The following is a 13,155-nucleotide window of genomic DNA, read 5'->3' on the forward strand; positions in this document are numbered from 1 at the left end:
GTAGGCAAGACTGGAAATACCTTTTTTATCCAAGAGTTATTATGCTAGCTAATATACTTTTTTTTTTTTTTTTTTTTTTTTTATTTTTTTTTTTTTTTTTTTTTTTTTTTTTATTATTATTCATTATTATTATTATTATTATTTATAAATTGGTTCGCAGTTTTTTAGGCTAATATCTACAATCACTCAGTTTCCTTGCAAATGGTTACTGTTTGTAAGTACCTAATGACAAGTGTGAAATAAAAAACTAGTGACTATTGTGAAATAAGAAAAAAACTAGCGACAAGTGTGAAATAAAAAATTGTTAGTCTATACAATCAAGAGTAACTTTTTTATATATTATTTATTTATTTATTTTTTAATTATATTAATTATTATTATTATTATTATTTTTATTTTTTTATTTTTTTATGTTTTTATTTTTCTATTTTTTATTTTTTAAGTTTAAACAAACACCCAAGCCAGTGGCAAAAAAACTATCCTTATCTTATCTGTTTGCATTGAGCAATATTGAAGGTGTTACTTCAAGTAGAATATAATAGTGCCGTATTTTAAAGTAAAACTCAAGTAACACTCACACGCACACTGTCTGCTCTCTCTCTCTCTCTCTCTCTCTCTCTCTCTCTCTCTCTCTCTCTCTCTCTCTCTCTCTCTCTCTCTCTCTCAACATTGGATTTTGCTGTTCAATTCTATCTTGTTACGTGCATTTGATCCACAAATATTTGATGAATAGCTTACATGTAACAATAAATTCAGGGATGCATATTTTAAACTGGCATCCCAATTTCAACCAACAACACAACAACAAATGTCATGCTTTGGAAATAAATAAGTTTTAAGAAATATTTTCTGCATCTCTGTCATTTCGTGATTTTTAAAGAATTGTAGTTTATTCAGTAAAATTTTATGGACAAACCCTTCAAGTCAGCCTTGTGAGAGTAAAGTATTTTAGCTCAGTGGTCTGTTCAAACTATCAGATTATAAAAATGTATCATTAGTTGCTACAGCAAGTTAAAAAGCAGAAAATGCTATGGTTTTTATAATGTATTTATATTAAGGTAATTGGATTTTTGCCTTTAGATCAAGTACTCCAAGCCACCCAAGTCAGCTGAAGATCAAGAGGAGGAGGTTGTAACACAAAAGCGAGTCACCAGAGGAAGACAAGTTAATTATTATGATGCTCTACTAATGTCAGATGAGTCTGAGGAGGAGGAGGTAAGATGAAAAATACTTTAGGAATCCATGTTGTACATTATGAATTGGGTCAAAAGAGGCAAGTTGTACAGAAAAATGCCAGCATGATTTTGTATTATACATAATTCAATGAGATTTACTTGTTCCTTGTATTAAAATTTAATACTGCTCTTCACACTTATGGGAAATTGTCAACAGGTGTTTTAAGTAAGAATGCTGTAAAGTTTAGCTTGAAAAGCATTAAACAGTTGTTCTGTTAGTGCACTGTATTCCAGTATACATTCTCATCTCGTATAACAAAAGCAATGGAAAATTGTATAGCACTTTACAAGCATGTAGCATTGTTATATCAAACTTTTCATAGTATTTGGCTTAAAAATTTCATTTGTTTTTCAGTAATAATTTGTTGGTAATGCTTTTATATTTATGTAATGGTTGATTGTTTCAGCCTAAAAAGAAGTGGAGAGGAAAGGTCATGAAAGGTGAAAGGGTTCCTACAGAGAGTAGTGAATACGAAGCTTCGGACGACGAGAGGAAGAAGCGGTGTGGTGTTAGTGGGGGTCTCGGTCGAGGCAAAGTCATGAAGGGAGAAGAGGAGGGTAAGTGTAATTTAATTAAGTTTTAAAGACTGCTTTGATTAGCATTTTTACGTAGAATAGAAAATGAAACCTCTCTTTCATCATGACTTATCTCTGTGTGCCACTCGAGTGACAAGAGAGTGTGTAATGATTAATGATTGAATTTTTCTCATGGACGCTACTATTGCGTTTAATGAATGTTTAGATATTTGGTTTACAGGTATTAAGAGAGAAGGAAATTTCATCTGAGTGTTGAATACTTTAAAGTATACATTTTGATTGAGTGCTCCACATTAGGATAGACTTGCATGTATTTAAGTAAATATTGTAAATCCAACAAGACCTTTTGGTTATTAGTACTACTTTTGTTTCACTTAGGTTTTATTTAAATATGGAGAATTTGTGTGTATTTATACTGAATGCAATTTATTGCATGACGCCATCCATTACTTTGATACTGTGAGGAGAATACTGTGGTGTGAGAGCGCCTCAGTGGTGTGGTTGATATGGTGTTTGCGTTCCACCTTGGTGGTTGCGGGTTCGATTCTCGGCCATTCCAGTGATGAGTGAGAGATATGTATTTCTGGTGATAGAAGTTCACTCTCAACGTGGTTCGTAAGTCACGTTAAGCCGTTGGTCCCGCTGCTGAATAACCACTGGTTCTATGCAACGTAAAAGCACCATACAAAACAAAACCAAAAAAAAAAACTGGTGTGAGGAGTCAAACAACTAAGAATATGTAAAACAAGACAACACTAATGGTTCGAGTTGGGTGGGGTGTAACCTCTAATGAATTAAAACCAACCTCCTCCTCCTCCTCCTGCACCTCCCTGTACTGTTATCAGTCTTTGATCTTGGGTAACATGCAATTCAGTGATGTATTCACTTCTATAATCACTTCGTACTTCATTTTGGCTGTGATCTTACATTGTAGCCTATCCATTGTTTGTTACTGATAACAGCCAGTGAAGTTTTCTTTGGATTCTTCATTCTCGACTATTTTGGCTTCATTTGCTGTTGACTACCACCAAATTAGCTAAGATTTTAGCTATTTTGAGAAAGCCTGTTTAGATTAGTAGATGATGATAAGAATTTCATATTTACAGTAGGCATAACCTAGTGCCATGTTGCATATGGGAGTAATATCCAATTGTCATGTTGGTATTCATGCTAATGACAAAGTTCAGAAAATTTGTTACAAATGCAGTAACCTAGTCTTATTTATATTTCGTAACTTTTACTTGATTTTTTATGCCGACATGTCTAGAAATGAGTTTAACCTTGCTATCTGCATTCACATGACCAAAATGACTTTTACATCGTGCCATGAACTAACTAGAATGATACATATATAGCAAGCTGAAAAAGAAAGCCTGCTTTAATTCATCGTAAGGTTGTAGACAGAATTCTAGAATTGGTGTTAGGTAACAAGTAATTCTATGCTTGAAGCATCTACCTGGTGAGATTATGCTCTTTTTGTCCTTTGCCACTTCATGCATCCTTAGTGTTTGATAAATGATCAGTGCACATATGGCTAGACCTAGAGACTTAGTCAAAGTTTCAGGTGTGATCTTAGTGGACATATATGTTAATCTTCTCATCTGACTGGTGTAAAGAATCTTGGACGTGGAAGCTATTCAAGTGAATTATACAGTTGCAATGTATTCAGTAAATTGTAAGGGCTGTGATGAATTGGTTGTTTTGAAGTTCAATTTTCAGGATCCTCCACTGCTATTCTTGCTTTACATTTGTTTACAGATGAGGACAGGCTTCTCTCGTCAGTAAGTGCCATCTGGAAATACGTTGACAGGAGTCAAAATTTAGTCACCACCTCTGCTTTGACTTTATACTTGTTAGTTATTTATATATTACAGGATTGTTCTTAAATATTTTGTCTCAGGTTTTACATGTAAACTTTTCTTATCACAAATCAAATGATAATTTGATTTTTAACTTTCTTTATCAAGTTATCCCGGGTTCATCAAGATATTTCACAGCAGACCTCTCTCAGCTCAAGATTGAGGCTCACAAGGGTCCTTTGTGCTTTCTTCTTTATCATCATGACCGTCATTCCCCATGTTTGGGCATGGGTTTGGTTGCTGAGTATGGATTTCATCTTTGTTCACAACCCATTGCATAATGAAATGCTCGGTTTGTCATGGAGGGTATAAGATTTGATTGATGATGTTGAAGGGTGGATAGAATGCTTTTTCCTAGTCTTCTCTTTTCTTCAAGCTCCTTAGATTTTCAATGTTCACTGTTCTAAATTGCTTTTCCGTCATCTGTAATCATGGAGGTTTTAATAAAAAAAAGTGTAATATAGTAAAACATTTTATTTGTAAATCAATTTACGTAATGCTTTCTTATGGTAAAGGTTTGCTTATTAAAAGATTGAGGCCTTTTGAATAAAATTTGGGCCTACTTTTTGAGGTCTTCTTCTAAATAAGTCTCCATGTTGATGGTACTGGAGAGCTGTTTACATGTTATAAGGCTATTTATGATTAATTAATTTGTACAAAAATGTTTTTGGAGTTGTCATATAACTTTGTAAACTATATGCTTAAAGAACACCCTAAGATGCCCAATAAGGTAAACTGTCCAAGTCAAGAACTCATGTTCTCACATTTTTGTGTATGCCATATAATCTCTACCATGGCCTGTCAGGCTTGAGCTGGTTTCCATTGCCTTTTAAATGTCATTGTTTGTGTTTTGTTGCTATATATACAGTATTGAAGTGTATCTTTCATCAAGGTCTTTTGTGGTATAACATATTATTTGTTTGTACCATGTTTGCCTGTGAGATTGTGTATATGATTAAGTAATAAGTTGCCTGCCAATTTTGTAATAAGTTACATGGGAATTTTAAAAATCTTCTATCATTAGGTTTTGATAAAATAGAAATGTGAATGTGAAGAAAAAACTTTTTGATTGGTGTCTTTTTAGGTGAGGGGATTTTGTGGTAGGTAGATGGATTTCTTGGTCCTGTTTTATAATTCTTCAATTTACGAAACCTAAACTTCTCAAAATTTTGAGTTGCTTATTCCTGGACTTGTGCAGCTACTTGAAAAGCAAGAAAGTATATTAATTTCCTTTAAATATGAAACATAAAAAGTTACTGTTATTTTTCAGGTGTTTGTTTAAAAAAGAAAACATGGCATTATAAGTGTAACTGTCTTTTAGCAGTAGTACCATTAGATAGGAAATGTTCTTGGTATATCTTTAATGAATAATTTTTCTCCTAGGGAGAAGGCAACTCAAGAATTATTTTTGACATTGTCTAATGTAATGTATTTGTTTTAAAGATGAGGAGGACAGTAGGCCAGGATCTGGTAAGAAGAAACGAGGAAGACCCAAGAAAGATGAGTTAATTGGTAAACCTTCACCTCCGCGACCATCTACTATAAGACAAACTCCAGTCATGCAAGTGTCTTCTGTACCTACACCAACGCCAACGCCAACACCTACACCAACACCTACACCAACACCAACACCAGCCCCAGCTCCAGCCCCAGCTCCGGCCCCAGCCCCAGCCCCAGCCCCAGCCCCAGCACCAGCACCGCCAGTAACACAAACTCCAGCACCAGCACCAGCAAAAGCACAACCGCAGTTCTTGCAAACCTCATCTGCAACATCATCTCCACCTACAGTTAAACAAGCAACTACAATACTTCCTCTTCCAGTTCGAATAAAACCAACTGATGCACCTACAATACCATCATCTGCTTTACCACCTGCAACAGTACCTGTAACTATGCAACCTGCATCAGCATATGTCACAGCAGGTGCCTCACCTGTACATCGCACACCGGAACCAGCTGTTAGTCCTTCACCAGGTGCACCTGTAACTGCATCAGCACCTGCCACAAAAGTCATTTCTGCTAGTGTTGTAGCTGCATCGAATTTAGGAGGCAATAGTCCTGGTCATCAACCACAGCAGCCTATAGGAAAATGGTCACCCCATCTTCCAGGGGTTACAATAACTAACGTTTCTGTCAGTAGCGCCCCTGGTACTCCACCTCGACCGAATATTGGTTCAGCTCCTGGATCGGGCACACCACCACGACCCGGTCTCTCTGGTCCTCCCGTAACTGCATCGCCACCTCCGCCATATAGATCGTCACCCTTACCTATGACTTCAGTTGGAAGAGGGGCAACACCTACCAGCACTGCTCCTGCCGTCATGTCACCTGTAGGACCGCCAAATACATCGTCACCTCACTCTGCTGCCTATCCGCCGTATAGGCCTCACCAGAGCATTATTCCCCACACCCTGGAAAAGAGAGGTTTCCCTCTCATCCAGCATTTCCAGAATATGCAGCTCCTGGTAGGCATTCCCCAAGTCCTCATGGTGTCCCTTCAAGACATCCTTCCCATATACCATCTGGCCATTCCCTTCCTCATTTGCCTGCTGGTTATGGACCTCCTGGGCCAGGTTCCTACCCTCCTGGTGGTGTCCCTCCACATCCTGGAGTATTGAGGGGACCCCCCCATGATTTGTATAGACCACCCCATAGTAGTCATCCTAGCCATGGGTCTCCCAGTCATCCTGGACATCCCCACCTTGTGATGAAAGCAGGTTATCCTGGCTTAGAACCCTTACCTTATGCTGGCTCTCCTGGTCCCAGCCCGGGTTCTATTGGAATTCACCAAGGATCTCAGGACTCTCCAGCACACCAGTCACCAAATGAAGATAGTAAAGATGGGACGTTACCTTCAAGTAAAGGTCCTGGGGAGTTCAGCAGTGGCTTAATGTCATACTTTTCTAGCCAACGGGATGATGATGTTGAGTAAACCTCATTGGATAAAGTGGCAACTCTTCACTTGGCAGTTGAATGAAGGACTGTATTTACTCCCTAGTATTTTTATATTCTCATTTTGTATGGTCTCAAGCAATGATGCGCGTTACGTGTTTTAATGTTAACATTTATAGTGGGATTGCAAAGCATTTCCAAAAAAATTTTTGAGGTCTCATTATTATTATAGTTATATAAATTATATTGTTTTATATGGGTTTAGCACAAATTCTCATTAGTTATTTAACAGACGTGAGGCCGTTTTTACCTGAAATAATTAATTTTACCTGAAAGTTAGCAAAGTGAAAAAATATTTTAGATATTGTTTTTATTTTATCTTGTATGTGTTGTAGAGCTGTACATAGTAAGCTTTTTGTATTTCCTTTTAAGGATTCTGTAATATAATGTGCAAAGATACAAAGCTATAATAAAACTAGATGATATTTAAATCTTATTTCACCTTTCCTTTATTTTATACAATCATGACTTGAGGAGTGGGCGTGTTTTCATGTACCTTTACTGCAAATATCAATCTGAAACCTGGCAACATCTTGGAAAGGCGCTCTATAATGTGATTACTTTTTTATTCAATTTCCTTATTTATTTTTCGAAGTATGCATATCTTTAGCAGAGATATCCAGGTAGAGTATATTGCACAAGAGGTTTCAAGGACAAAATTCTTTTCTAAGGAAGACTAGAAGCATCCACGATTACTTAGTAGGAGTGGTTTAAGTAAAATGGCTGAATATCTGAAGTCAGGTGAGTTATTAAATGTGTTTGGAAAGCTGGGAAAATAAATTAGTTGTCTACCTAAGTGGAGAGCAAGCGTAAGGAACACTGAAAAATTTATTCTTTCAGAATATGACAAAGGATGGTGCAGGGAGTTTTAGGACTGTTAACTGAAAAATTTGGAACATTCGTAACGTGTGTGGTACAACAAAACTTACCCTTCAAAAGCAGAGATAATATTATCCTGGTGTCTCTGAAGCCAGATAACGGCATTTTATTTTAGTACTTGGAAAATTGAAATTTATTTAATGCATTAAGGTAACATCAGAACAAGAGTTCCTTAATGTTTAGAATTGCATATTTTGATGGGTTTAATGGTGTACTAATTCTCTCTGAACAGCATAGTTGCTAACTTAGCAGAGCCTTCCACAGAGGCCGATAGCTTTACTATGAACTGTTTCCATGAATTTTAGCGGTCATAGTAATGCAATAATGATACAATTGCTCTAATATTTATTACGTATATTGCAAATAGATACTCGAAAATGACTTATTTCCAAGGTTTTGTTAGAGTTTGGTCCCGAGTTTTGGCGAATAAACACAGACCAATTGGCAACAATGCTGGAACAGCCCCTGGTTGCATGGGAAATTTAGTTAAATCGCCCCAAAATTTTTCATCGTTAATTTTCGTTAAACCTTTTTAAGTCCCAGACATCATCAGCATCTCCAAGCATTAACAGGGCACCACAGTAAGGTACGTTTTACACAACATCCTTGTTTAATGTACCATGCAGTAATTACAATTTTTCAATCATTTAAAGCTGTGATTGTGACTGGAGAGCTGTTAAATCTATGAAATAATTGTCTTGTTAGTTATCAGGTCCTGGCAAGCTGTTTATTATTTGAAAGGTTAAAAATTTTTGGACTAGAGGATAATTGTTATCCAAATGGAAGGTATTTTCCTGGTAAATCGTCCACAAACTTTTGGGCTTTATCAGCAACTTCAGAAAAGGAAAAATCAAAAGTTGGCAATAACAGTTGGAGGCCATAGTACAGATGGTTAAAGATTTTAGTACATCTTCTATGTAAAAATAATTAATGTATGTATCATGCATGTCAACCAAATTCATGAAAGTCAGGTATAGTAATCCTTACATCAGTAAGGTTTGATTAAACAGATTACCCCGTAGGGGGATAGTGCCGTCAGTGCACCTCATGCGGTGCAATGTAGGCATTACTTAAGGTTCTTTCCAGAGTCCCTTCGGCTCCTAGCTGCAACTACTTTCATTCCTTTTACTTTACCTCCGTTCATATTCGCTTTCTTCCATCTTACTTTCCACCCTCTACTAACAATTGATTCGTAGTGCAACAGCGAGGCTTTCCTCCTATTACATCTTTCAAACCTTTTCACTGTCAATTTCCGTTTCAGCGCTGAACGGCCTTAGTTGCAGTTGCCCCCAGTGCTTGGCAGTATGCCTAAAATCTATGAAATCAAATCAAACCAAGATTAAACAGATAACTGCTGAGTGACAGGCCAGCCAAACTGTGCCAGTCTAAAACCTGGATAGACGAGCACGGAGTCATGAAGGGCACCTCTCCATAAAACAATCCACAACCAATTATGAAATGAGCCATTCAAGGTAGAAACGATGACTTCAACTGAGGATTAAGCCGAGAAGAATCTGCTAGATTAAAGTTGTTAAGGGGTGTTTTAGTGGCCCTTTTATTTTTTATTTTATTTCTATTATTTTTTTGCTGTTAACTGTATTTTAACAAGACCTAGTCTTAACTTGTCAGCCCTAGTTTGCAGTGAACATTTTTAGTGTGTTGTGGTTTCGGTTTTGTAATCATTTTATGATTCTGGTTCACTCTTGATCTTGCTTTTATAGCCAACCGAGCATGTGGGCATCTTACACATGGGAACCTTAACATAAGACCATGGAAAATTCCATTGCTGAACAAATTCATTTCTAAATGTAACTTTATATATATATATATATATATATTATTATATATATATATATTATCTTATATTATATATAGATATAATTATATACTATATATATATTATATATATATATATATATATATATATATATATATATATATTATATATATATATATATATATATATATATATACGTACAGTGGTACCTCGAGATACGAAAGGCTCAACTTACGAAAAACTCGAGATACGATAGCCAATACGAAAAATTTAACGGCTCTACATACAAAAAGTTTTCAAGATACGAAAGGTTTCTGTAAAGTCTGAGATTCGCCCAAACCACCGATAACAATTTTGAAACTCGCGCGCCGCCAACTTAGTAGACTCGCCACCATCCTCCTGCTCTCCCATTGGTTCCTGATGCTAGTCGCGGCCATGAGATCCTTCTCTCCTGTTGGCCAGCATCCCTCCCATCATGCATCTATGTACGTGGTGGCGTGCCTCGGCCACTCGGTACCAGCATCGTTATAGTGCGCACGCGGTATTAGTTTCGGGATTGTCAACTGTTTCTGAATCTACTAGTCAGAGTTGACATTGTGATGGTGTTTGTGTCATGTGTATTTAAAAAAAAATTTCTCATATCTTTTCACAGAAAATGGAAAAAGAAGAGCACCTCTCGAGTGACGACATGTATGATATGATTGACCAAGATCTCTCTCGTGGGATAAGTGACCAAGATCTCTCACATGGGATAAGTGATCAAGGTCTCTCTCATGGGATAACTGGAAACTTTGCAAGGTTGGTAGAATCTCCACTCCCTGCTGAACAGAGGGTGTTGACCAATCATTTACAACATGTATACCAGTATAATCAAGGCACTTCAATTTATGTTGAAGGTCAGCAGCCGAACATTCAGTACCCAAATCAGTTGCAGAGAGAGCATTTGGTTGAACAGGGTTTTGATGGACACCAGGGCCAACAGAGTCATGAGGTGCAACAATTAGTAGATAATTATCAAGACGGGCAGCAGTTTATGAACACTACGCGTTTATAGAAAAAAGACACCCCGAAAAGGCTCACACAGGTCGTATGCTTGCGCAGTTCGATGACGTTTGCCTGAGTCGTTTCAGAACATTGTGAAAAGTTAGCAGAAGCAATCTTCGTTGGATCGTTATTTTTTAAAGAGGCCTTCAGCCATTAGTAGAGTAAGCAAAAGGGAAGAACCTAAGTGAATAAAAAAACAGAAAGTTGTTAACAGCAAAAAGGAAGAACCAAGTGATAAAAAACAGAACCAAGTTGAAATTCTGTAAAAGAAAAAAAAAACAAAAAACCTACGTAAAGTAAAAAAAACAAAAGGTAAAAAAAAGTTAAAATAAAAAAAGAAAAAAAATTTTAAATTTTTAGTTTTTTTTAAAGTTAAAGTTTCGTGTTTACAGTTTTGTTAATGTGTTTCGTAAACTTTAGTTTAGTTTTCCATAAATTTTTTTATGTGTTTTGTAAAGTTAAGTGTACGTACGTATCTGCCGTTTTGTCCTCCTCTGCCGCCACTTTCGGAGACAGCCTCACTCGAAAGGTAAGGTTCCACATTTTACGTACAGTATTTCTTGTATACCATGTACACTAATACACTTTATTTACAGGTTATTTTGCATTTTGTTATTAATTTAGGTATTGAATGGTCCAAATTGTTGTAGTATTTCATTGTTTATAGGTCAATTTAGCTTTATTATGAAATTTACTGGGGTATTTTTGGAGGGCTTGGAACGGATTAGCCATTTTACATGTAAATGTGGTCCAAGATACGAAAACTTCATGATACGAAGGGCGCCTCGGAACGGATTAATTTCGTATCTCGAGGTACTACTGTATGTATAATATATATATATATATATATATATATCTTATATATATATATATATATATATTATAATCACTTTAGCACGTGATTAATTATCACACATATCCACAGGTGAAAAGTAAGAGACAGGGTGTAGGTCCTGACCGGTTCCGGCTTTATTTCCAAGCCATTGACAAAGGACTGATACATAGTATTAGAAGTCACAAGTATATGTATATACTACAGAGACAGTACTGACGAACATACACAACCGTTTGAGACTGGAGATCCACCCAAAGGTAGGTTGTCAAGGTAGGAGTGACTTTCAAAAATCATTTGGCTAAAATGTACAATAAATTCTCAAGGGATACTACCGATAAGGATTACATCAATGAACTGAAGATATATATATAATATATATATATAAATTTTAAATAAGATATATATATATTATGAATATATCATATATATATATATATATATCATTATATATATATATATATATATATATATATATATATATATTATATACTCTATAAATATATAGAGCGACTTAAGACTAGTTGGGCTCCAAGAGGCCCCTGGCTTAGAATATTACTGGTTATTGTCCATCCCACACAACAAATGCGATTTGCATGACAGTGAGGGAAAGTAGAGATTTATTTGTCACTAGTATATGCAGCTTAGTAAGTGAAATAATTTTTTGAAAGAATATATATGATTCTATATGTCGACAGGAAATATCTTCAAACTCGAATATAAGAAAAGAAATATGTATTTTTAGAAGACAAAACATATATATTAATAATAATTGTGAATTTTATATATATATATATATATATATATATATATATATATATATATATATATATATATATATATATATATATATATATAATATATGTGTGTGTGTGTGTATGTGTGTGTGTGTGTGTGTGTGTGTGTGTGTGTATGTGTGTGTGTGTGTGGGTGCAATATTATTAAGACAAAGTGTAGATACAGGCAAGATTTATGATGAGCCAAATTAAATTAGCATTATTATTACCCCTACTTTCAAAAGTGGATCAAGACTAGAGGCAAGTAATTATAGGCCTGTGAGTCTAACATCACATATTATGAAAGTGTATGAAAGGGTAATGAAGAAAAATATATGAAACATTTAATAAAAAATAATTTGTTTAATAAAGGACAACATGGTTTCGTACCCGGAAAAAGTACACAAACCCAACTGTTAGTCCACCGTGAGAACATATTCAAAAATATGAAAAGCGGAAATGAAACAGATGTGGTTTATTTAGACTTTGCAAAAGCTTTTGATAAAGTAGACCATAATATATTAGCGAAGAAAATTAGAAAACACAATATCGTGGATAAAGTAGGAAGATGGTTAAAAGAATTTTTACACAACAGAAAACAGATAGTTATTGCAAACGACGAGAAATCGGATGAAGCCAAGGTAATATCCGGTGTGCCGCAAGGTACGGTGTTAGCTGCAATACTGTTTGTTATTATGATTGAAGACATAGACAATAATGTTAAGGATTCGGTAGTGAGTAGTTTCGCAGATGACACAAGAATAAGTAGAGAAATTACTTGTGATGAAGATAGGAACGCTCTACAAAGAGACCTTAACAAAGTATATGATTGGGCTGAGGTAAATAGGATAGTATTTAACTCTGATAAATTTGAATCAATAAATTATGGAGACAGAGAAAGAAAGCTATATGCATATAAGGGACCTAATAATGAGACATCACAAATAAGGAAGCAGTTAAAGACCTTGGTGTGATGATGAATAGGAACATGTTTTTATGCAATGAACAAATAGCAACTCTGTTGGCAAAATGTAAAGCAAAAATGGGAACTGTTGTTACGGCACTTCAAAACAAGAAAAGCTGAACACATGATTAGCTTTATAAAACATATGTTCGTAGTCCACTTGAATATTGCAATATGATATGGTACCCACACTATCAAAAGGATATTGCACAAATAGAGAGTGTACAAAGGTCCTTTACAGCTAGAATAGAAGAAGTTAAGGACCTAGACTACTGGGAAAGACTACAATTCTTAAAATTA

General features: G+C 35.5%; 1 protein-coding gene across 1 annotated transcript in view; it reads left to right on the forward strand.

Moving 5' to 3' along the window:
* The window catches only part of LOC135213689 (protein piccolo-like), a 40,714-nt gene extending 33,706 nt beyond the window's left edge, over positions 1–7,008 (forward strand). The window contains 4 exon segments of the mRNA XM_064247777.1: positions 1,081–1,215; positions 1,643–1,793; positions 5,075–6,016; positions 6,019–7,008. Of these exon segments, the coding sequence (XP_064103847.1) occupies positions 1,081–1,215; positions 1,643–1,793; positions 5,075–6,016; positions 6,019–6,563 (1,773 nt within the window). The 3' untranslated portion in view covers positions 6,564–7,008.
* Positions 7,009–13,155: the final 6,147 nt, after the last annotated feature.

This window comes from Macrobrachium nipponense, chromosome 43 (assembly GCF_015104395.2).
Source record: "Macrobrachium nipponense isolate FS-2020 chromosome 43, ASM1510439v2, whole genome shotgun sequence".
Classification (NCBI taxonomy): domain Eukaryota; kingdom Metazoa; phylum Arthropoda; class Malacostraca; order Decapoda; family Palaemonidae; genus Macrobrachium; species Macrobrachium nipponense.